General features: G+C 44.6%; 1 protein-coding gene across 1 annotated transcript in view; it reads left to right on the forward strand.

The window, feature by feature from the left end:
• ssbp4 (single stranded DNA binding protein 4) overlaps nucleotides 1-23,739 on the forward strand; it is a 240,224-nt gene that overhangs the window by 95,220 nt on the left and 121,265 nt on the right. The window contains 1 exon segment of the mRNA XM_084309168.1: nucleotides 7,966-8,050. Coding sequence (XP_084165294.1) covers nucleotides 7,966-8,050 — 85 coding nt within the window.

Below are 23,739 nucleotides of genomic sequence, written 5' to 3' on the forward strand. Positions count from 1 at the left end.
TCATACTGTGACACTGAAATGAAAAAATATTTCATCAACTAAAATATTTCATCAACTAACATATACAGTACGTCACACCCCGTGCCTCTCCCTGCCATCTGCAAGTGGCTAATCTTGAGTTTCCGACCCCCCAGTAAGCTAACCATGGATAAATCCAAAAAAAGGAAAGTCTGAGGAAAATAGAGGGTTTAATTCAGCGTGGACAGATTAATTTGCTTTCACGACTAACAATGCAGGATTACCTGTAGCCTATGCCTGATATGTGGTGCGAAATTTGCGAACAACAAACATTTTTCTTTTTATTTGATAGATTTTCCACAAATAAGGGAATGACTCAAATAGAGCTGCATAGTTCAGGGTTTTATTTCAAAGTAGGTCTACAGATGCCAGTGTTTTTTCTCCTTTTCTGTGTTTTATTTCAAAGTAGGTCTACACATGGTAGTCTTTTTTTTATAGTGGACTACTTTTTATTTGATAAATGTTCCACAAATAAGGGAAGGACTCAAATATACCTGAATAGCTCAGGGTTTTATTTCAAAGACGGTCTACAGACACCAACCAGTGTTTTGTCTCCTATTCTGTGTTTTATTTAAAAATAGGTCTACACAGCCAGTATTTTTTCACCTCTTCATAAGAGTTTGAGGTTTTCCTTTGTTATAACAGGTAAAAACAGCAATAAAAAGTCAAAACTTTTCTTTTTGTTGCTTTATAATTCCATTAATGCAATAAGTATAAAGTATAATAAATCTCAAATTACTTTGGGTATGCAATTGTCAGTGGGGTATTCTTGGGGATATATAAAACATTATACACTGTGTTATCTTCATTTTAAGGGTAAATAGGTTGTGCGGCTCCCTGAACATTTTATTTTGTGGGAGGGGGGAAAAGTGGCTATTTTGATAGTAAAGGTTGCTGACCCCTGGACTAGACGTATAGGGAGGGCTGGAAATCTATAGTGCTCCCTCTGTCCTGTGGAGGGCGGCAATACGCCTAGACGCGTAGTCCGCCGGAAATATACAAGAAGAAGAAGAAGACTAGACGTAGAGTCTGCTGTCACGCCCGCATCTCCACATCCCAGCCCCGACACGAATGAGGCAGATTGGGATCATGACAGCAGAGACCCGCCGGTGCTAAATAGTCCTTTTTCCTTTTTTTTTTTTATTGCTTATAGACCAGCAATACCCAAAAGTCACAACAGCAAGTCACAAACTGCACTGTTGCAGAACTGTTCTTTCTTTGTTCGCCTTCCAAATTGAAAATCAAAATGACAATTTTCTGGTTGTGTTTCTGGTTGCATTTAACATTTTCAAACAAAGCCATCATGAAACTGAATAACTGAACAATAAAGTATAATATATTGTGTGGTACCCTGTCAATAACTTTGGCAGACAGGGAATGTAATACATTTTCAATACTTAAAAAAAAGTCCTCAACTATACTTTCTCTCTCGATGGATAGCTGTTTGTTGATGTGTTAAAAACGCATCAGTAGCAGGATTACTGTAATTTTTTTGCTTTTTTTTGTTGGTGTAGTTTGCCTGGTATGTAGCCTTGGTTGGTGGCTGCCCCACCAAAGTTTTACATATAAAAACGTCACTGTGCGTGCACATGTGTGTGTGTGGGGGCCTCCACAAGAGTCTGGCCCAGAGGCCTCTGAATTCTTAATCTGGCCTTGGTAACAACCCATCATCTACACTCATTGCACACACATCCACATGCACACACTCACTTTTAAACAAACACTCACCTTATCCACCGGGTTCGACTCCGGCTGTCGGCGTTGCCTCCGGCTTGGGCCAGTCGTCATACTAACTCAATTGGCAGAGTTAGTGGGTGGAAGTCGATGGGTGGTAATCTGGACGTTGTGGACAGCGACTCCTACAGGACGGTTGGGGACGCCTGCACAGCAGAGACAGGAAATGGCGGGGTAGTGTGAGCCTCCCACACGTTACACCTCACCAATGAGAGTCCGCGCTGGCAGGTGAAAAGATGTGACAGGCTGCCTCCTCGTGTATCGGAGGGGACACGTGATGCTTCTATCCTCCCTACAACCGGCCAGTGGGGGGCAAATGCGAGCAACGTTCAAGACAGGGGAGGGGAGAATTGGCACAGCGGGTAATTGGGATGGGAGAAAAATAGAAAAAGAGGAGAAAAAGTGGGTAAAAAAATTATCACTCACTTTAGACACGTTAACACTACATTATATGTATCTATTATTAATGAGATTTGCACTACATTCATACCTCATTTGCATTTGCACCTTACCTCAAAGTCTTGTACCAGATTTTTGGGAATTGTACCTCACTGTTTACATTTTTTTTACTGTATATTGTGGCAAACGTCGCGGTTTGCCACTGAAAGGAAGAGGTCGAGGCAGCGAGTGGCACTCGCAATGCGTCATTCGCTGTCTGGCATTTCCAGGCTGGCGAGACAATGCTGTCGCGTCACGCCTTGAAGCAAGGTGGCTGGGATATTTCATTTAAATTTCAAACCTTTATTTATACTCGTGAAAGCACTGAGGTTTCCCTCATTTACAGTGATGACGAGTTAACAAAGGACACAAATATCATAACAGTTAATAATTACAATGAATTACAATTACTACAATGATGGATTAAAAACAATTACATGATTCAGTACATAGGTCAAGTGCAATGCCTTTAAACTCCATGAATGACGGGAATGTTCCGAGCTTTAGAGTCTTTTGCAGGGTATTCCATGTGTATGGAGCATCGTAGGAGAAGGCAGATTTTCCAAGCTCAGACCGAACTCGAGGCACCCTGAGCACAAGCCGATCATTCGAACGAGTTTGGTAGGTGACAGCACTCCAGACCAACAAAGATGTAATATAAGGTGGAAGTTTGCCAATAATTGCTTTGTAGATAAAAAGATACCCATGATAACTACGTCGCAATGAGAGAGATGGCCAGCCTACCCTCTCATACAAAAGACAATGGTGAGTATCATATTTGTCACCCGTAATAAATCTTAGGGCGGAGTGGTAGGCAGAATCCAAAGGCCTTAATGCAGACGCAGACGCATGCCTGTAAATGACATCACCATAGTCCAATATTGACAAAAAAACAGCCTGTATAATTATTTTCCTACAGAACATAGGAAAACTAGCGCGGTTACGGTACAAGAAACCAATCTTTTGCCGTAATTTTGTAGCTAGTTTATCTATATGGAATTTAAAAGAAAGTTTATCATCCAGCCATATACCAAGATATTTATACTCACTAACTCTTTCAATATACAAACCATTTGCTGTTGTTAGGTGTAGCATGTCATAATCTATAACCCTGGCTCTAGAAAACATCATAGACTTGGTTTTACTAGCATTAAGCACTAACTTGAGCTTAGCTAGAGCATTTTGGAGAGTGTCAAACGCAAGCTGCAGGTTCACAATAGCTTCCTGAACAGTATCCGCAATGCAGTAGACAACTGTATCATCCGCATAAAGATGAGCCTGACAACCTGCTAGTGCTGAAAGACTAGAAACAATATCATTAATATAGATTGTAAAGAGGACCGGCCCCAATACCGAACCCTGTGGTACACCCTTAGACAATGGCAGGAAATCAGATTAAATGGCAAAAGAGGAAAGACAGCGCGCCTGATTGGTACGTGGTGCGGGGAACGGGAGCGTTGTTAACGTGTCTTTATTTCCCCCATTCCCCGCAGATGTCCGTTACGGACAGAGATGGTAGCATAGAGGTTTAGTACTGATGGAATACACACTGCGCAGCACATAGGCAGACACACTTCATACGCACACATGCATGATGACACACCCATTTGTTGATTAGAACGGATAGGTTACACCTGCGCATAATTAGAGACACACATCCCATGTGCACACACGGTACCACATCCATTCATAAAACACGAAATAAAATAAAATAAAATAAATTTTATTTGTAAGGCCCGACAACACACGTTAATGTCCCCATGGGCCATACACGTCTTCTTTAAACAAGTCAAGAAGAAACATCACAATAAGTCAAGAACAAAACAAGAACACCATAAGGTCCAAATTTTTTAAATAAATGCAAATTAAATAAATGCAACACTCCCAGACATACCCCACGCGAAGGTAAGGAAAAACTCACTAAAACCTAGCAATAGGGAAAAATGCACCACAGGCAATGTGGAGGGGAGAAACCATAGAAGGGCCATTCAAGGGGGGATCTCCCTTCTTAGATGTCACTAGTGTAGAGAGGGTTATTTTGAGCGTGTTGTAGGTGGTTGTTGTGGTATAGAGAGAGATTGTATTATTCAGAGTTTTGTGACAGTGAGTGGTGGAGTAGAAGGAGAGAGGAGAACGGAGGTGATCGAATGTGTATCGACCTGGACCGGCTACGAATCTTCCTTGTGTACTGACCATTGGACTGGACGACAAAACCTGAGTATTGATTAATCCCTTTTCTGGCAACGAACCCCCTTTGTGTTATCGACCCCCGGAATGTCTGACCATTCTAATTGCCTGTCGTACGCTTGTGGTGACTGGGACATTTGGACGTGCAGTCTGCTGGTGCATGTATTTGTTTGGCTATTATTTGTGGTTAAATAAAGTAAACAAAAGAGACCATGTGTGTGGAAATTACAAGTTATTGTGGGTTTTTGGACTGTGGCGAGCCTGTTTTATACACGGTTCGTTACAATATGTATATTGTATATTCCTCTGTACTTACTTTTTACTTACTTTTTACTTACTTTTTTACTTACTTTTTTTTTTTTACTGTATGAAGCACACTCTCAGGGGCTCATACAGAACCAAGCATTTCACTGTAAAGTATGTGTATTTTATTGTGATCATTAATAAACAAACTTGAAACTTGAAGAGTAATAAGAAAAGGTCTGGGATCTTGAACACAAAGACTGATAACGAAACAAGCGCAGCGCAAAATATTGTGGATGACTGTAAGCCAATATAGGTGTTGGGATTCGTATTGTTATTATCTGCAATGTTTTTACCCATTTTATTATGTATATTTTATGCAATTTGTATGTCTATTGTACTGCTGTGAAGCACTTTGGGCTGCAATTATTGTATGAAAGCTGCTATACAAATAAAGTTTATTATTACTATTATTATTATGAATAATAATAATGGTGGAATGAACTACCCACCCCAGTTAGGACAGCCGAAACCCGTCCAATCTTCCGCCGTCGACTAAAGACGCACTTCTTCAACCATTATCTGAAATAAAAAATAAATAAAAAATAAAAAAAACTCTAACCCTAACTAACCTTACTGTCATAAACTAACCTACACTGTAACATGCAACACTTTGATGAACATTGTTACTCAGCTGATAGAGTTGTACCCTTCCTGATGACTTGTCGTACAGAACTTGTAAGTCGCTTTGGATAAAAGCGTCAGCTAAATGACTAAATGTAAATGTAAATGTAATAATAATAATAATAAAATAAAAAATAACATACAAATATAAAGTGGTTTAAACTAAAACAAAGCTATAAGAATTTAATTCATAAAATTATTGAAAGAAAAAACATCTTTTGAAATTATATCCAGCCCAAAAAATAGCCACAGAAAAGCTAATTGAAAGATTATGTGATGCATATCATGAAATGTGTAGAAATATCATGATATGATATTTTGGCCATATCGCCCACCCCTACATCATTATGAATACAATTGTTTTGTTATGCCCTCCTTATCCAGTATATTTTTAACTCAATCAGCGCCGGAGCGATATGATTGATGTGTGGTTAAAAGGCCGGTGCTCTAAAATATAGGAATTATTACGTGAGGCGGCTGGGTGGCGTAGCGGAGATTGCGCTCGTCACCAATGCAAGAGACTCCAGGCTCGACTCCCCGGCATTGCCTGTGGCTTGGGCCAGTCGTCATACTATCTCAATTGGCAGAGGTAGCGGGTGGAAAGTCGATGGGTGGGGATTGGACGTTGTGGACAGCGACTCCTACAGGTCGGTTGGGTGACGCCTGTACAGCAGAGACAGGAAGTGTCGGGGGCAGCGTGAGCCACTCGCCACTGAGAGTTGTCTGGTGAAAAGATGCGACAGGCTGCCTCCTCGTGTACCGGAGGGGACACGTGATGCAAGGCTTCAATTCCTCACTACAGCCGACCAGTGGGAGGCATAGTCTAGCAACGTTCAAGACAGGGGAGGGGAGAATTGAAGGGGAGAATTGGCGATACGAAATTGGGATGGGAGGAAAATAGAAAATAAGGAGAAAAAGTGGATAAAAAAAAATATATATATAGGAATACGTGGCAGTGTTTGCAGGGCTATAACTATATAGCTATAGATACAATACTATTTGACATCGAGTATCTATCGTTCAATATGTGAAAAAGAAAACATTCCCGTTTTATACCGTGGTGAATATAAGTAGGGTTTTAGAGCGGTCTAGGGTAATTCCTGGGAGGCTGGTAATAGCCCACAATGTGTATTATACTAAATGCATTGGCGTTTCGTCCCTACACACGCTACAATAAAAAAATCAAATGCATATGATAGGTATTATGTTCCATCATGAATGCATGAAAGGGTGGGGGGGGGGGGGTCGTTTTTTGATGCTTTGATCGTCACCAACAGAATACGTTGTGGACTAACGTTACACACATATGCTCAGATCGCAATGAAGACATTCTTGGATCAACGCAAGATTGATATCATATAGCCCTTACCTTGACTAGGATGTACTCCAAAAAGAATATTCCAATGATCTGATCGCAATTCCAAGTATTGACGTCCATCGTGTCGCCAACATAATCCACCACACAACATGCATCGGGAGTATTTGATTCTTCTCAATCCGAGCATTATAACCGCTCGTCTTGCCTGGAGAATAATCGCCGACCCGGACCCATATAATCGACGCACTCGATACCGCCGCCTGGTAGAATGCGGACGGTATTGCACTTTTGCGATCTCAGACTCATTCCCTATCATAACACCAGGCTCCCTGGATGGATAATGAATGGAAATATTGAATAAAAGAAATAACAATGAAAACCCGACTTTTCTCGGGTTTGGCGATCAAGCGTTAGCGAGTTTACCCGACTTTACTCCATTCACCATTTGTGAACTGCATTAAACTCTGTCTTGTTTATCCTGCTTTGTCCATGGTATGATATTTATGATTGTGTATGAAGAACTCTGATAGTATGGATTCCATGTGGCAAATAAAACTCTGAATCTGAATCTTTTTGGGTGTGACCTTTTTGCCGTGTCATCACCATTCATATCTATACAACCATGGTGTTCGTGATATAAATTGTTTACTGGAGCAGAAAATTGCTTACAAAAGCACAAAGCTCTTCCATAGATCTAGCCTCTTCATTTTGCTCTCAAAGTGCACCAGATTGATGCATTTAATTCATAAATGTACAACAAGGAGTTTGGCTCCAGTTTCAGCCTGGACCGGGTTATAGGCTGGAGATGGGCTGTCCTGGAGCAGGACGTTTCCTAAGGGTTTACTTCCAGCAGTGGGCTCAGGGGGGTCCTGGTGGCTCAGCGAGCTTAGGCACGTACCATGTAATTGCAGTGTCTCTAGGGTTTGAATCTGGTCCAAAACATCAGCAGAATCGGTTGAATGTTTTTGGATGGAACAACTTAATTCAAACCCATTACTGTGCACAAAGCTTCACTCATTCAGGAATTGCACCGTTTCCCACAACAGATTCACGTGAACCAAAAATATGGAGGACAATATTGAATAATTTTGAGATACATACATTTAATTACTTTCACTTTACCAAAGTACTACTCTATCAGGGTATTTATACTATAATCAACTATTTCAGGTGTATGATCTAACAACAGCTAATAACCTGCCATTGAAGATATGGAGTTCAAGAATTCTGGGATAGAATTCCGAGTGAATAAAAAAACCCTGATTGTTTATTTATTTAAATTTATAAAAATGTGTTTGTATTTGCTTCACTAACTGTTGTTGTCTCTCCTCCTCTGTGTTCAGTGTATTCTGGGATCTGTACTGTGCCGCCCCAGACCGGAGAGAGACATGTGAACATTCCAGCGAGGCCAAGGCTTTCCATGACTATGTGAGTGAACTTTACCAGCCTAACAGTTGTGTATGCGGCTCAGCATGGGCACGCGTATACCCAGGGCTTGACGCTTACCTTTTTCCCAAGGGCCTAAATGAAAGGAGACGTATTAAGTTAATTCATATTGCTGTGGATGATAATGCATTTTGCTTATTTATTTCCTGAGAAAGGAGACAACTGTTACCAAGGAATGCAAGCCGTTCACCTTACATCATTGCTCAGTGACATTCATCCACTCTTTCTGTGCTCATCTTCTCCTTCATAGCTACAGTTTTCTTTAATAGGGGTGTCTGGATGTGATAGGGTGCTCTGTGAACTTGCATCTAGGATTATTGTTTGTTTGGGTGCCTCTGATATAAAAGATGAATGTCAGCTGTCATCATATTGTTACCCTCGAGTGTCTCGCATAGCCAGACCTCTCTCCACGACATGGAGTCCACGTCCACGCTATAGCGGTAGTGCTTGTGCAGCACAGGAGATATTATAACCTGAGTGTAACGTAACGTTGCTACCGTGGGAGAACATGTTGAAAGCGGTGCAATCTTTACTTGCACACATCTATTTCTTGTCACAGATGCGAGTGAAACGCTTGCACTGTCGACCCACATATATAGACACACATACATGCATCTAGAAACACACATAAACACACACACTTGCACACACAGTTGCGCACGCACGCACACACACACACACACGCACACGCACACACAGTCACTTACACACACACACGCACACATACACACACACAAACACACAGTTGCACACGCACACGTGTACACCCAGACACTAGGGCTGCCCCGAATATTATTTTTTAGGCTTGTGGCATTCGTTGATGTTTATGAATGAAGCTCTGAACGTTCACTCTCACAAAACATGTTAAAAAAATCAGGAATACCATAGGCAGGTCAAACGTTCTGTCATAATATAATCACAGTGGCAGCTCTGCTCACTGCTTCTGCTTTTTAACTCACCATTTACCTGAAATATAAACTAATATAAATCTATTGAATCATTTTACAAGTACCTTAGGAGCTCAAGACAAGAAAGAATCACCCAAATTCTGAATTGAGCTCCGAATGCCAATATACCAAACACACACACGCACGCACGCACACACGTGCACACACACACACACACACACACACACACACACACACACACACACACACACACACACACACACACACACACACACACACACACACACACACACACACACACACACACACACACACACACACACACACACACACAGTGTGTATCAAACAGCAGGGTCTATTCCTTCTGCGATTATGTTGGTTAGTTCCTGACATGTCTGTGTTGTCTGGCCTGTTGCCTCTGGTCTGAATGGGACGCCGTCTGACCAAGACTTTTAGACATCTGAAACGGCACAATACCACTCAACTGCTTTTTAATGTTTGTCCTGGGGTAGGACCTCCACCATTGCATGTTTTTGAAGATAGAATAAAGCAGGAAGCCGGACCAGCACTGTCAGGTTTCATTTTAATTGCAGCCGGATACATACATGTTTCAGAACCAATGTGTTCCTTCTTCAGTGTTGATCTCAGGTCCGGCTTCCTGCTTTATTCTACATTTATCTTCGGGATTGCAGCACCCAGTGTCAACTATTGTGAGCGCGGTCTAACTTGACTTTTATGTTTTTGAAGATAAACAGAGAACCTTCGCTGCCAATCTCACATCTTTCACATCATATGTGGTTCATATGGTTTAGAGCTCTCTGTGTATTGAACAACGTCACAGAGTACCTCAACCTTCGGCTTCACTTCCTCAACCCTGACCCCTGATCCCTGACCTCTTTGGTCATATCTAAACTGTCTGCCCGAGGTGAAAGGTCACAGCACTGCCTGTCTTTTTATTGGTCCGCTCATGGCTTCAATAAAGGTCAGAGCACATACAGCAGCTGGCTGAGCACAACGCACGCACACACACATACACATACACACACACACACACACACACACATTATGCATACGCACGTGCACGCATGCACGCACACACACACACACACATATGCACATGCACACGTGCGTGCACACACGCATGCACACACACATGCACACATGTACATACACTTGTACACATACACACATCACAGGATACATTAAGAGGCTGTCCTAGCAGTGGCTTCGGGGGCTAGTATAGAGGCTGTTGAAAGGTCAGGGTTTGTGGCCCTGCTGACCCTCTCAACTCCTGAAGAGTAATGGGCAGCTCACACTGTTTCTGATGTGTTTTGACCTGTGTGTGTAGGGCGTCAAAGTGGACCAGCTACAACAAAACGTCTCTTTGGCGCTCTAGCTCTCAACTGCAAATGACCATATCGTGATGTTGCCACTACTTGTGACCTGCTTGGACATGTGGCATGGACAGCAGTGTGGATGATAAGGGTTTAAGCTGAAATCCTCACTGATGTCATCCGCTCCCCTTCTGGTGAATTAGGATTTTCACTTGGATCGCTGTAATGTTGACCTAAAAGTCTCTTCTTGTGGCGAGCTCACGCCATGTTAAATAGTGTCATTACGTCCCCTAAGAAATATTTGAACAGGGATTATGTAGGTAATGGGATGTGGTCTGGACACACACTGCATTAGATACTGGCTTATCTTTCCACCTGGGCAGCGGTAAAATCTGAAATGGATTAGGACTTCTGCTCTTTAATGTGGACATTTCATTCAGTCTGTTTTAGCCAGTAGTCAGTAGTCTGCTCAGTTGCACTCTCTGTTATAATGTTTGACAGCAGTGTGAACAGTTGTGAGCCGGACAGATTACATTTGTTGTGCAGGTATTACTGTGTGTGTGTGTGTGTGTGTGTGTGTGTGTGTGTGTGTGTGTGTGTGTGTGTGTGTGTGTGTGTGTGTGTGTGTGTGCGTGCGCGCGCGTGCGTGCGTGCGCGCATTTGTGTGTGTGTGTGTGTGTGTGTGTGTGTGTGTGTGTGTGTGTGTGTGTGCGCGTGCGTGCGTGTGCGCATTTGTGTGTGCATTTGTGTGTGTATGTGTATGCGTGTTAGACCACCATAAGATTAATTACATGGTTAATTAAACCTAGTAGTTAATTAAATCTGACAACGGTGCCTAATTAATCTAAATGCCATATAATTTCCTACACCTTCCTCCAGAGGTAGCCCAGCTGGATACCTGTGTGTCTCCCAGCTCTAGCTGTTCCTCTACGACTAGTCTGCCTGCTAGACGGCTGAACTTCTAACCTCAACTTCAGTTCCTCTAGAAGTTACATTTTCAAGTTGTGTCAGCCTGTGGTAAGGTGGAGCAGTTAGTGGAGACACCTAGTACGGGGTTGGAGGCAGCAGGTTGGCCCTGGACCGTTCCGTAGGGTAATTGGTTCGATCCCTCTTTACAGCCAAAGAGTTCATGCATCCTTGAGCAAGACACTCAACGCCTACCTGCTCCGGTAGTGCCATTAAAATAGCCGACCATGTTCTCTGACTTGTATGTGTTTCTCAGAGGGACGTGTGAAAAAGACACATCCTAATATAGCTGTGAAGCTGTGGCTTCTTCATTAGAGCTGCTGTGCATTCATACCTATATACGCCTACCTGCTAAAGATGAGCTGCTACAAGGAGCTGCTACAAGGAAACCTTTCAACAAAATATATCATCGTCATATTGGTTGTGATACCTTCATATAATCACATAATTCTCATGATAAGACCACACTTCCCATAAACCCTGTTGCTTCCTGTTTTGCCGTTAGATTCCGCCCCACAGCATGGGAAATATTGTGATGAAGAGAGGAGAAGCCGAGAAGCCATGCTGACAATGAACGTGAAGTTATTTCTGTTGGTAAAGCAAGTTCTGATTGGAAAGGCTTCTTTTGTGCCATAATTCGTTCAGCAGAACCCGATGTCAATAGGAAATAGAGGATATCGATGGACTTGTCTTTTGCTCAGATTGCCTTTCAGCCTCATCGGTATCAACATGTTTGTGCAGTAAGCCTGCTAAGGTATGGACATTGAATTTACAATGATATATTGATGTGAAAATATTCCTTGCAGCATCTTTAAATATAAATGGGATGATTTAGATGTATATAGTCTATCATATGGAGGCTTATGTTCTCAAATATCTGTGCATCTGTGCATATCTGAGAGAATATGATTGGTAAAGATTAAAGAAAGACCAGACCAGGAGACATGCACGTGCACACACACACACACACACACGCGCACACGCACACGCGCACACACACAGAGACATACAGACGCACACATGCACACAGGGCTTTGTTCTAGTTCAAGGATTCATGGCCAGCTTCCCTTGACCTCTGACCTGGCTGAAGTTCATTAGGTCAGAGTGTATGAACCGTCTGATAGAGAGGGGTGTGTGCCTGTTTGTGTGTCAACTGTTCGTGAAGTGGTGCTTCTGTCACATTAGTGGTGTCTTTGTCACATTTCTGTCATTATTCATTATTCATTAACTATTCAACATAATCCTTAGTCATGAAAGATAATTGGTGAGTGCTGTTATTAACCAATAAGTGAACCTAGTCAAATACACAAGACCTGAATGGTTGACATTTGTTGGTATTAAATGCATGCAAGAACCAGCCTCTTTCCACACCTTTGCCTACTAGTTGCTTGTGTGTTTTCCTTCCATCTCTGTTGATGTCCATAGCTTTAGTGGTCAGACCTTGTGTATGTGTGAGTGTGTTTGGGCCATGGATAGAGGAGCTAATACAGTGTGAAGAACCTTATCTTGTGGCTGTGACAAGGGTAAGGTGGCGGAGTGTGTGTGTGTGTGTGTGTGTGTGTGTGTGTGTGTGTGTGTGTGTGTGTGTGTGTGTGTGTGTGTGTGTGTGTGTGTGTGTGTGTGTGCGTGTGTGTGTGTGTGTGTGTGTGTGTGTGTGTGTATCTGTACATGTGTCTGTACGTGTTTGTGTGTGTGTGTGTGTGTGTTTGTCTGTACGTGTTTGTGTGTATGTGAGTGTGTTATACGTGTTTGTGTGTGTATACGTGTGTGTGTGTGTCTGTACGTGTGTGTGTGTGTGTGTGTGTGTAAGTGTGGTGTGTGTGTGTGTGTGTGTGTGTGTGTGTGTGTGTGTGTGTGTGTGTGTGTGTGTGTGTGTGTGTGTGTGTGTGTGTGTGTGTGTGTGTGGTGTGTGTGTGTGTGAGGGTCGAGGCGTGAATCCCCCGAGCCGCTGAGGGGTCTGTCTGTCTCTGATTAACTGTGGCTCCTTGGTCCCAGCAGACCGGAGGCCTGATCAAGTCACTATCACGGCCCCTCGCTGATAACGGCTCCCTCATTCCCCCGAGTCCCCCTGGATCACAGACTGAGAAACAACACGACTCCCACAAGCCACACACTCCTCTCCCCGCGCTCCGCATCGCTCGCCAGGAACAGGGAAAGGAGAGAACGGTCTAAAGATAAACCTAGGATTGCTTCGTGGTTATTTATGTGGCAGGTATTCTTCTGGTTTTCTGGAGGACAGTGAGCAATGATCAGTGTTTTCTCCTTAATGTTCTTATGAAATTGACATTGAGGGAGCCACTTCTGCTTTCCTGGAACCGTTTATTGTTGCCAAGCAACAGTGGGTCAGAGTACAGTATGTAGACCTAGTCACACTTCAGGTTTGGTCTGGCTTAGCTCGGTCTGGCCGGTTGGAAGGCACCTCTCTCTCTCACTCAGCCCTCTTCTGCTGGCCCTCCTGCTGGGGTATGTGTTACAGACTTTGTGGGCCCTCCAGTTTGGGGAAGATAATGGAATATAATGTGCTAATCCCCAGATCTGGGGGCCGGTTGATGGCTAATCCAGGGGATTGCGGTGGGATTGGGGCCCTGGCTTGGCTCCCAGAGCTGAAGAGCTGTGACTCGCTGGATGGATGGATGGCTGGCTGGTCGGCCCAAATGGCATCACAGCTTGATGGAGAATCTACCAGCATAGCCATTCAAGCCAGCAACATACAAACACTTGAACACGTAGACACCCTTATGCTAGTGTATTTGCACGCTCACTCACGTATGCAAATGACCACACATACTCACACAGTGAGAGAGAGAGAGATACAATATTGTACCATGAGGAGCTGAAACACAGCCTGACGTCCTGCAAATCTGCTAATGTGATTTAAGTGGTCTCTCTTGTAGTCTAGTTAGAACTGTGTTTGTCCCTCCTCTTCACATTACCTTTTAATCATGTTTATTTCCTAAAAGAGAAACTAAACCCATGTCTAACACCCCCCCGCGCGCTGCTTGAATTGAGACGTTTCTCAAAAGAAGTCTTTGTAGAGGAAATGTGTTTGATTATAAGAACATGGCACATCTTTAGTAACTCAAAATGAATGATGAAAGGAACAAAGCTTTGTGATGAAGACAGTCAGATATGTTGAAGAGCAAGCACATGCACACACACACACACACACACACACACACACACACATTTCCATTAACTTAAAAGCAGGCGCAAGAATACAACGTTCTCTCTCTCGCTGTCTTTCACGCAGACACACACACATGTACACACATGAATACATATATATATACCTGGATATAGGAATATACACACACACACACTGATCATGAAGGACAAATAGTCTTTCAGGAAGCGATACAGTTGGCTTTGTTGTTACAGACATTTTTCTTTGCCCGACCCAGGGGTCATGACCCCACACATCTGCGTCTCTTGCCACCGTGACATCAGTGCCTGCGGAGTGTCACAGATTTAGTGTCACAAGTGCGTCATTCACACAGTGCGGCGCTCCACTACTTCACACACACTCCAGCTCTCGGCTCTTAGCCGGTGGGGACTGTCATGAATGGAGCCCTGTGATGGTTGAGATGGGACTGGATTTTCAAGTCAATGGGGACTCTTTCCTATTCTGACGAAATCTCGCTTTGCTAAAAAAACACCTGATTGAATGGATTGACTTGCATTTGTGCCTTGACTTGCCACCACAGAGATGGCGTCTAGAGGGAGTAGGGATAAATGGAGATGCAGTGTGTTGTTAGCTGACTGCTGTAACAGGTGGCATTGGGGGGGGGGAGCTCCACTCTGTAAACAACCGTTGATGGCCAAGCCTTTGTCTGGACTGACTGTGTGTGTGTGTGTGTGTGTGTGTGTGTGTGTGTGTGTGTGTGTGTGTGTGTGTGTGTGTGTGTGTGTGTGCGTGTGCGTGTTAGTGTGTGCATGCACGCTCGTGTGTGTGTGTGTGCATGCACACTCATGCATGTGCGTGTGTATGTTTGTGTGTGTGTGTAATAGGTGTGTGCGTGTGTTTGTGTGTGTATGTGTCTCCTGCCTCCCTATAGTTCCCTACCAGGTGCTCCTGATTTCGACAGCCTTATAAAAGCTTGTATTTTTTTCACTCTACCTTTGTCTCCATTCCTCCCTCAGTCCCTCAGTCTTTTTATACTCGGCCTGCTCCCATCTCTCTCATGTCTTGTTCACAGCCAACCCACCCTCTCTCCCCTCCTCTCTCTTCCGCGCTCTTTTCTTATTCTTCCCTCTCTCCTTTTGTCGCCGCCCCCCTCTCCCCCCCCTCTCAGTGGAGATTGATTGGGTAATCTGGCTTGGTGCCAGCAGTGCCCTCTCTCTTGCTCGGGGGGAAGGAGAGAAGCGCCGGCGACACGGCGACACGCAGGAATAATAATAATAACATCCCATAATATACGCAGAGTAGGTATGGAGGGGTGGAACGAGGGGAGTCAGTATTGGCATGCAGTATATTCTCCAGACTGATTCCCCTCATGGCTGTAAGAGGTTGATATGTATACTAGACTGGAATGGAATTCCACAGCGTCTCTCTCTCTCTCTCTCTCTCTCTCTCTCTCTCTCTCTCTCTCTCTCTCTCTCTCTCTCTCTCTCTCTCTCGCTCTCTCTCTCTCTCACTCACTCACTACCGCCCCCATCCTGTGTCATCTTACCTATATCAAACAGTGTGTGTGTGTGTGTGTGTGTGTGTGTGTGTGTGTGTGTGTGTGTGTGTGTGTGTGTGTGTGTGTGTGTGTGTGTGTGTGTGTGTGTGTGTGTGTGTGTGTGTGTGTGTGTGTGTGTGTGTGTGTGTGTGTGTGTGTGTGTTAGACAGACAAGCAAGTAAGAGGAGGCTGTCTTTGTGCTTCGTGTTTACTGCTGTTGCCTTCTAAATGAAAAGGCCAGTCGACTTTCTATGTCTGTATATGTATACCTTCCCTATCTAAGGATACAAAGCCTGAGAGTGTCTGCCCTCAAGCTGTGTCTGTGTGTCTGTGTGTGTTATAAGGTTTGGAAGTGTCAGAAGCAGAGGATCAAATATTGTTTATGATTCACTTCCTCGCAGGTTCATTCTGGGCACGCTTAAAATGTGCTGTGGGTTAGCAGTTGATCTCCGCTCTGTGTGTGTGTGTGTGTGTGTGTGTGTGTGTGTGTGTGTGTGTGTGTGTGTGTGTGTGTGTGTGTGTGTGTGTGTGTGTGTGTGTGTGTGTGTGTGTGTGTGTGTGTGTGTGTGTGTGTGTGTGTGTGTGTGTGTGTGTGTGTGTGTGTGTGTGTGTGTGTGTGTGTGTGTGTGTGTGTGTGTGTGTGTGTGTGTGTGTGTTTGAGAGAGAGAGAGAGAGAGAGAGAGAGAGAGAGAGAGAGAGAGAGAGAGAGATAAGAGGGACAAAAAGAGAGAAATGGAGGCAGGTAGAGAGGGGTAGATTTGTAGGGAAGAAAAAGAGGTATGATAGCAATAAGGTGTCTTGTCTGAAGTATGTATTCTGCGGTTTCACCACCCCTGAGTCCTCTGTTTCTAGCTGAGTGTTGTATTTTAAATGCTAGCGAACCAGGAGAGAGGAAACGCTGTGAATGAATCTGCCTGAGTGAAACAAGTCATTGTAGAATCCTGCAGCGCCGGATCACCCTCCTCTCACAGATACATGCAGATTCCAGCCAGCAGCAGTTAATTTCCCTTCTAACCCAGTTACCCAGGAATGGCCCCTCGCAGACCCAACATCGCCATCCTCCATAACATTTAACATAGTGCTGTCAGGCGATTAAATTTTTTTATCTAATTAAGGATTTGTAATTAATTAATCTAATTAATTGCATTTTAATCGCATAACCATTTTATGCCTGATATTCTATATTCTATAATCATATTTCATGTGTCCGGATGGCAGAATTCAGTACTGTATCTACAAAACCTTCTGTTTAATCATCTTCCATCTATTAATTTGCTTAGATTTGTCAGGTCTGGTCAATTTGAGCATAGTGTTATTCACAGTCAAAGGTAAAAAAAAAAATCCGTCACCAATGCAAGAGGCTGCGGTCTCGACTCCCGGAGTCAGCATTTCCTTGGCTTGGGCTGATCGCTATACTAACTCGTTTGGCTGGGTTAGGGGGAGGGAAGCCATGGGTGGGAAACTGCCGTTGTGGACAGCGACGCCTGCCTACAGGTCAGGTCTGGGCGCTTGCTCAGCGGAGGCAGGACTTGATGAAGGCAGCGTGACCTCCCACGCGTTACACTTCACCAATGAGAGCCCTCGCTGCCAGGTGAGAAGAGAGCCACTGGCTGTCGCCGCACGTGTCGGAGGAAGCGTGCGGATACTTCAGGGTTCCCTTGTACCGACCAGTAGGAGAACATGCGCACAACAACCAGGTAGGGGAGGGGGGGAATTGGCACAACGACTAAATTGGGACGGGGAGGAAACAGAGAAAAGAGAAAGAGAGGATTAAAAAAATTATTAAAAAATATATAATCTTTTTTTTATTGATATTCTCATTTGGTTCATTACAATTTACTCAAGCCTAGTAACAGACACATGATTTCTGACACTGGGAATACATTCCCTGAGATCCATAGATGTCCCTAGAATCAGATACCAAGAACATGCAAATGGACCATATAAAAAAAATCTGTAAATGTGTATTCTACGTTCTTATGGAATGAATGAGATAAAATATAAATAAAGTATAAAAAATAAAAAATAACGTTTATTTTTTTGTAATTAATTTTGAGTTAATTTTCATAACGCGATAATTAGCTTTGTAATTAATTAATCTAATTAACGCGATAAACTGACAGCCCTAATTTAAACTAACACTTTCAGTGAGCGCTAAATTCTGGGACATGTTTGTGAAATCCTCTGGGTGTTTGTTTATCTCCTCTAGTGAAGTTAGGGAGGGTGGTGTCGATTCTCTTTCAATTTAGCCAATTTGAGAAAAACGAATTACAGTTCAATAAGGAAAGGAGCAACACTCATGACTTGTCTGCTCCAGTGGCGGGCAATGCCTTGTGGGAATGGGAAGATATAAGCAGATATACTGTAAGCAGATATAAAGGGTTAATGGCTGAGGGGTTTACCCTCGATACCAGTGTAGCCCGTATGTCTATGCTGTCAAGTCTGGGCTGAAAACCTGCTGATTCAAACTTGATTTCTCTCTCTCTCTCTCACTCACTCACTCACTCACTCACTCACTCACTCACTCACTCACTCACTCACTCACTCACTCACTCACTCACTCACTCACTCACTCACGCTCACACACACACACACACACACGCACACACACACACACACACACACACACACACACACACACACACACACACACACACACACACACACACACACACACACACACACACACACACACACATCTTTGAAGTTTCCTAGCTGTGGGTGAATCCCAAACCACAGCCACACATCCACTGTGTAAATGCACAGGATTTGCAATAAAATTACTGCAATTATAACACTGTTATGTCTGCTTTCTGCATAGCCTGAACCAGTGGCGTCACCAGACCCTTTATCCCCCGTAAAAATATTTTTTCCCAATAAAGAAATAAATCTTAGCCCCATTAGTCAAGATTCACAGGCTCCAGAATGCTAATTTCTAAGCTAGCCTAAATGTGGTGGTATCATATGAAGCTAGACGAGCTAATGATCCCATTGTTATCATGCCATGCTACCTTGTCAGGAAGGGGACTAAATAATGTTGCAAAGTTAGGCAAGATTCTGGTGATGGAAAAGTCTTTTGACCTCTCACTTATCTGAATAAAAATGGGTTCTATGGATATCCAAGAGTTTCCCCTTTACATACAATTAATTCTAATCCCATGCAGTTTTGGGGCAAACCCATGCAGTGTTTTCCATGTAACTTAGTACTAGTCTTGAAATTGCATAAATTGGGTATGACAGGAAAGCTGAAACTCTTGAGCCCAACTGTATTCATGTGTGATGATGTGCCGCGTTTCCATTGTCCACACGGAACTTGAGGAACCTTTTAGAGATTCTGAGATGGGCTCTTCGCCTACGTCATTTGGCACGCAACTATTATTTCCCCCTCTTTTGTGAATACGAGACCCCAAATACTGATAAGGGCCTGCACCTCATTTTTTGTCTCATCCATGGTATGAGATATTTTGCTCACGCTGGGATAAAAAAAATGGTGTGATGAACTTTCCCCCCTAGTTAGCTGTCTGTACGGATGTGGCAACATTTCCTGACCAGTCACAATGGAGAACACTGTTAGCTCCTCTCCAGAGTCCCAGGAACTCACGTTTAGTTGACCATGACCACGGACCCACTTTGAAAAAAGTCTTATGGCTTTGTTTTGAATAGCTAGTACCTTTCTCGCATAGTTGTTCATGTTCACAAATAATGATAATAAAAACACTAAGCCTAACTTGCAAATTCTCACAAAAACATGTCTCCATTCCCCTGTCAAAAACTGAGATGAGCATTTAGACTAGAGGCTGTTAGAAATGATTTCTCCCAGGCTGGGACATGTCCCCAGACCCCCCTGAGGGGCTGAGTCTCCTTAAAGTTCAAACTCTGGCAACGCCCCTGGCCTGAACTTTAGAGCTGGCAACCCTTACTTAATGTGGGTTCTCATCATTTTCTGTCCCAAGTCTGATGGGAGTGGTGGGATGACGGAGCAGTTGATGGTTGTCATTAACGTCGTGGAGTTCTCTGTTCCTCCAGCTCCAGGAGCAGCGCTTTGTTCCTGCCGTCGCTCATTAGCTCTTACAAGGGTCGTCAGGCAGCAGCACCCAGGCGCTGACACCCATCTTTAAACATACTGCCTTGTTGCCGTGTTGCAGATAAGCGCTTCCCCTCCTCACACACGAGCCAAACTAAGTTAACTCCCATCGGAGCTCCTGCAGTGGATGATTGGAGGCCAGTTTGATTTCAACACAAATGTATTTATTGTTTGGCTTTGCGAGGTTCAGTAGCAGAGAAGACTTGAGCAACTTGTGTAGGAGTAGGATGTAAAGAAGTGGGGATGATTCTAGAGGTGTTTGAAGACACATGGAAGTGTGATTTTCAGTGAAAATCAGCTTGGGAAGTATATGGAATAGCTTGCAAGTGATTTTGAAAGTAATTGTTTCAAATCCCCTCTGTATGTAACATTATAACTAGGCCATGGCTTATCAGAAACAAGCTGGTGTGAATCGCTTTTGTATATTATATTATATATCACAACTACATATTTATAGATATTTTATTAAACACTTTCCCACAGAATCTTTATTACTTTCATGCCCCCCCCCCCTCTCTCTTCCTCTCTCCTTCACTCTCTGTCCCTCTCTCTCTTCCTCTCTCCTTCACTCGCTGTCCCTCTCTCTTCCTCTCTCCTTCACTCGCTGTCCCTCTCTCTCTTCCTCTCTCCTTCACTCGCTGTCCCTCTCTCTTCCTCTCTCCTTCACTCGCTGTCCCTCTCTCTCTTCCTCTCTCCTTCACTTGCTGTCCCTCTCTCTTCCTCTCTCCTTCACTCGCTGTCCCTCTCTCTCTTTCTCTCTCCTTCACTCGCTGTCCCTCTCTCTTCCTCTCTCCTTCACTCGCTGTCCCTCTCTCTCTTCCTCTCTCCTTCACTCGCTGTCCCTCTCTCTCTTCCTCTCTCCTTCACTCGCTGTCCCTCTCTCTCTTCCTCTCTCCTTCACTCTCTGTCCCTCTCTCTTCCTCTCTCCTTCACTCGCTGTCCCTCTCTCTCTTCCTCTCTCCTTCACTCTCTGTCCCTCTCTCTTCCTCTCTCCTTCACTCGCTGTCCCTCTCTCTTCCTCTCTCCTTCACTCGCTGTCCCTCTCTCTTCATCTCTCCTTCACTCTCTGTCCCTCTCTCTCTTCCTCTCTCCTTCACTCGCTGTCACTCTCTCTCTTCCTCTCTCCTTCACTCGCTGTCCCTCTCTCTCTTCCTCTCTCCTTCACTTGCTGTCCCTCTCTCTCTTCCTCTCTCCTTCACTCGCTGTCCCCTCTCTCTTCCTCTCTCCTTCACTCGCTGTCCCCCTCTCTCTTCCTCTCTCCTTCACTCGCTGTCCCTCTCTCTCTTCCTCTCTCTTTCACTCGCTGTCCCTCTCTCTTCCTCTCTCCTTCACTCGCTGTCCCTCTCTCTCTTCCTCTCTCCTTCACTCGCTGTCCCTCTCTATCTTCCTCTCTCTTTCACTCGCTGTCCCTCTCTCTTCCTCTCTCCTTCACTCGCTGTCCCTCTCTCTTCCTCTCTCTTCACTCGCTGTCCCTCTCTCTTCCTCTCTCCTTCACTCGCTGTCCCTCTCTCTCTTCCTCTCTCCTTCACTCTCTGTCCCTCTCTCTTCCTCTCTCCTTCACTCGCTGTTCCTCTCTCCTTCACTCTCTGTCCCCTCTCTCTCTTCCTCTCTCCTTCACTCGCTGTCCTCTCTCTTCCTCTCTCCTTCACTCGCTGTCCCTCTCTCTCTTCTCTCTCCTTCACTCTCTGTCCCTCTCTCTCTTCCTCTCTCCTTCACTCGCTGTCCTCTCTCTCTTCCTCTCTCTTTCACTCGCTGTCCCTCTCTCTTCCTCTCTCCTTCACTCGCTGTCCCTCTCTCTTCCTCTCTCCTTCACTCGCTTGTCCCTCTCTCTCTTCTCTCTCCTTCACTCGCTGTCCCTCTCTCTTCCTCTCTCTTCACTCGCTGTCCCTCTCTCTCTTCCTCTCTCCTTCACTCGATGTCCCTCTCTCTTCCTCTCTCCTTCACTCGCTGTCCCTCTCTCTCTTCCTCTCTCCTTCACTCTCTGTCCCTCTCTCTCTCCTCCTCCGAGGCCATGGGTGGCATGTAGTTGGCAGCCTGTCCTCTGCTGCGCTGCCCTGGCAGAGTGTGGTCCTGGCAGAGAGTGTGTGTCTGCTGTCTGCTGTACGGTTCTGCCAGTCTACCAGTCTCAAGTACCAGCTGGGCACGCAAACCCACCACCAAAATAAACCAGCCTCTGATATCAATGAGCCTATGGGTGTTCGTTTGTGCGTGTGTGCATATGTGCGTGCGTGTGTGCGTGTGTGTGTGTGTGTGTGTGTGTGTGTGTGTGTGTGTGTGTGTGTGTGTGTGTGTGTTTGGGGGGGGGGGGGGGGGATTTGATGGGACACCCTGCTTATTAAGTCTCATTGAACTGAGTGTTGAAACAAACAGACTCCTCCTTCAGACGTTCGTCTGTCTCAACTTTGCATTACACTGAAGCCCTCCCTGCTAGATTAAAGACTAAAACAATTACAAAGCCTTATTTGCAATTTAAATTCTCCTAAATGCAGACTTAATCCCCGTTTTCCAAAGGCAGCAGTACCGAAAGGAGAATAAATGTGGAGAGAGATCCAATTCAAGCCCCTGTCTGGTTTTCTGTGGCTAAAATAACACGTATAAGTTATAGAGGATAATGAACGAGCTTTGGGTTGCTGGAGTTATATTTGGAGTACAGAAATTTGTCCCAGTTAAAAGCATATCCTTTATAATGATGTGGAGAAAGCAAAGAATCGGCTGGGAATGGGTCTTAGACTGCCTTTCACACTATTTACACACGCCCACGCCCACGCTCACGCACGCACACACACACACACACACACACATACACGTTCCATGTGCATTGTGCACGTTTGTGTGTTTGCATGAGCATCTCTGTTTCTGTGTTCACACATGTACGTCTCTCTCTCTGTGTGTGTGTGTGTGTGTGTGTGTGTGTGTGTGTGTGTGTGTGTGTGTGTGTGTGTGTGTGTGTGTGTGTGTGTGTGTGTGTGTGTGTGTGTGTGTGTGTGTGTGTGTGGTGTGTGTGTGTGTGTGTGTGTGTGTGTGTGTGTGTGTGTGTGTATGCGTATATGTTAAGGGGGTCTTCTGACAGGGGAGTGCAACCCCAGTGCACGTGTGTGACTTTACTGCTGTCCAGGGTATATTTACAGACAGTGACTATAATGATTATTTTTATACCATGTACTTCCCCTCAGTACTACGACTCCCCACTGGCCACTGGCCACTGATTACCTCCATGGCTGCTGCCACACCTGGCTTCTTTTCTACTAGTATACCTTGATCTCTCTCTCTCTTTCTTCCTCACTCACTATCTCCTCTCTCTCTCTCTCTCTCCCTCCTACCTGGCTCCCACTCTACCTTCATTTTAATCTCTAGACCTTCATTCCCTCTCTCTCTCTCTCTCTCTCTCTCTCTCTCTCTCTCTCTCTCTCTCTCTCTCTCTCTCTCTCTCTTCTCTTTCTCTCTCTCTCGCTCTCTCTCTCTCTCTCTCTCTCTCTCTCTCTCTCTCTCTCTCTCTCTCTCCTCTCTCTCTCTCTCTCTCTCTCTCTCTCTCTCTCTCACTCACTCTACCTGTCTCTCTTCCAACACACTGTCACTCTCTATCTATAGTGTTCCTTTTTCAACTTTCTTTTTTGCTTCTCCAATTATCTTAATTGGAAGCACAATGATGTGCCTTTGCACCTTACTTTCCCTCTCCTCTCCTCTCCGCTCTCTCCTATCTTCTCCTCTCCTCTCTTCA

Source organism: Notolepis coatsorum, assembly GCF_963971535.1.
Source record: "Notolepis coatsorum genome assembly, chromosome: 2".
Taxonomy (NCBI): Eukaryota; Metazoa; Chordata; class Actinopteri; order Aulopiformes; family Paralepididae; genus Notolepis; species Notolepis coatsorum.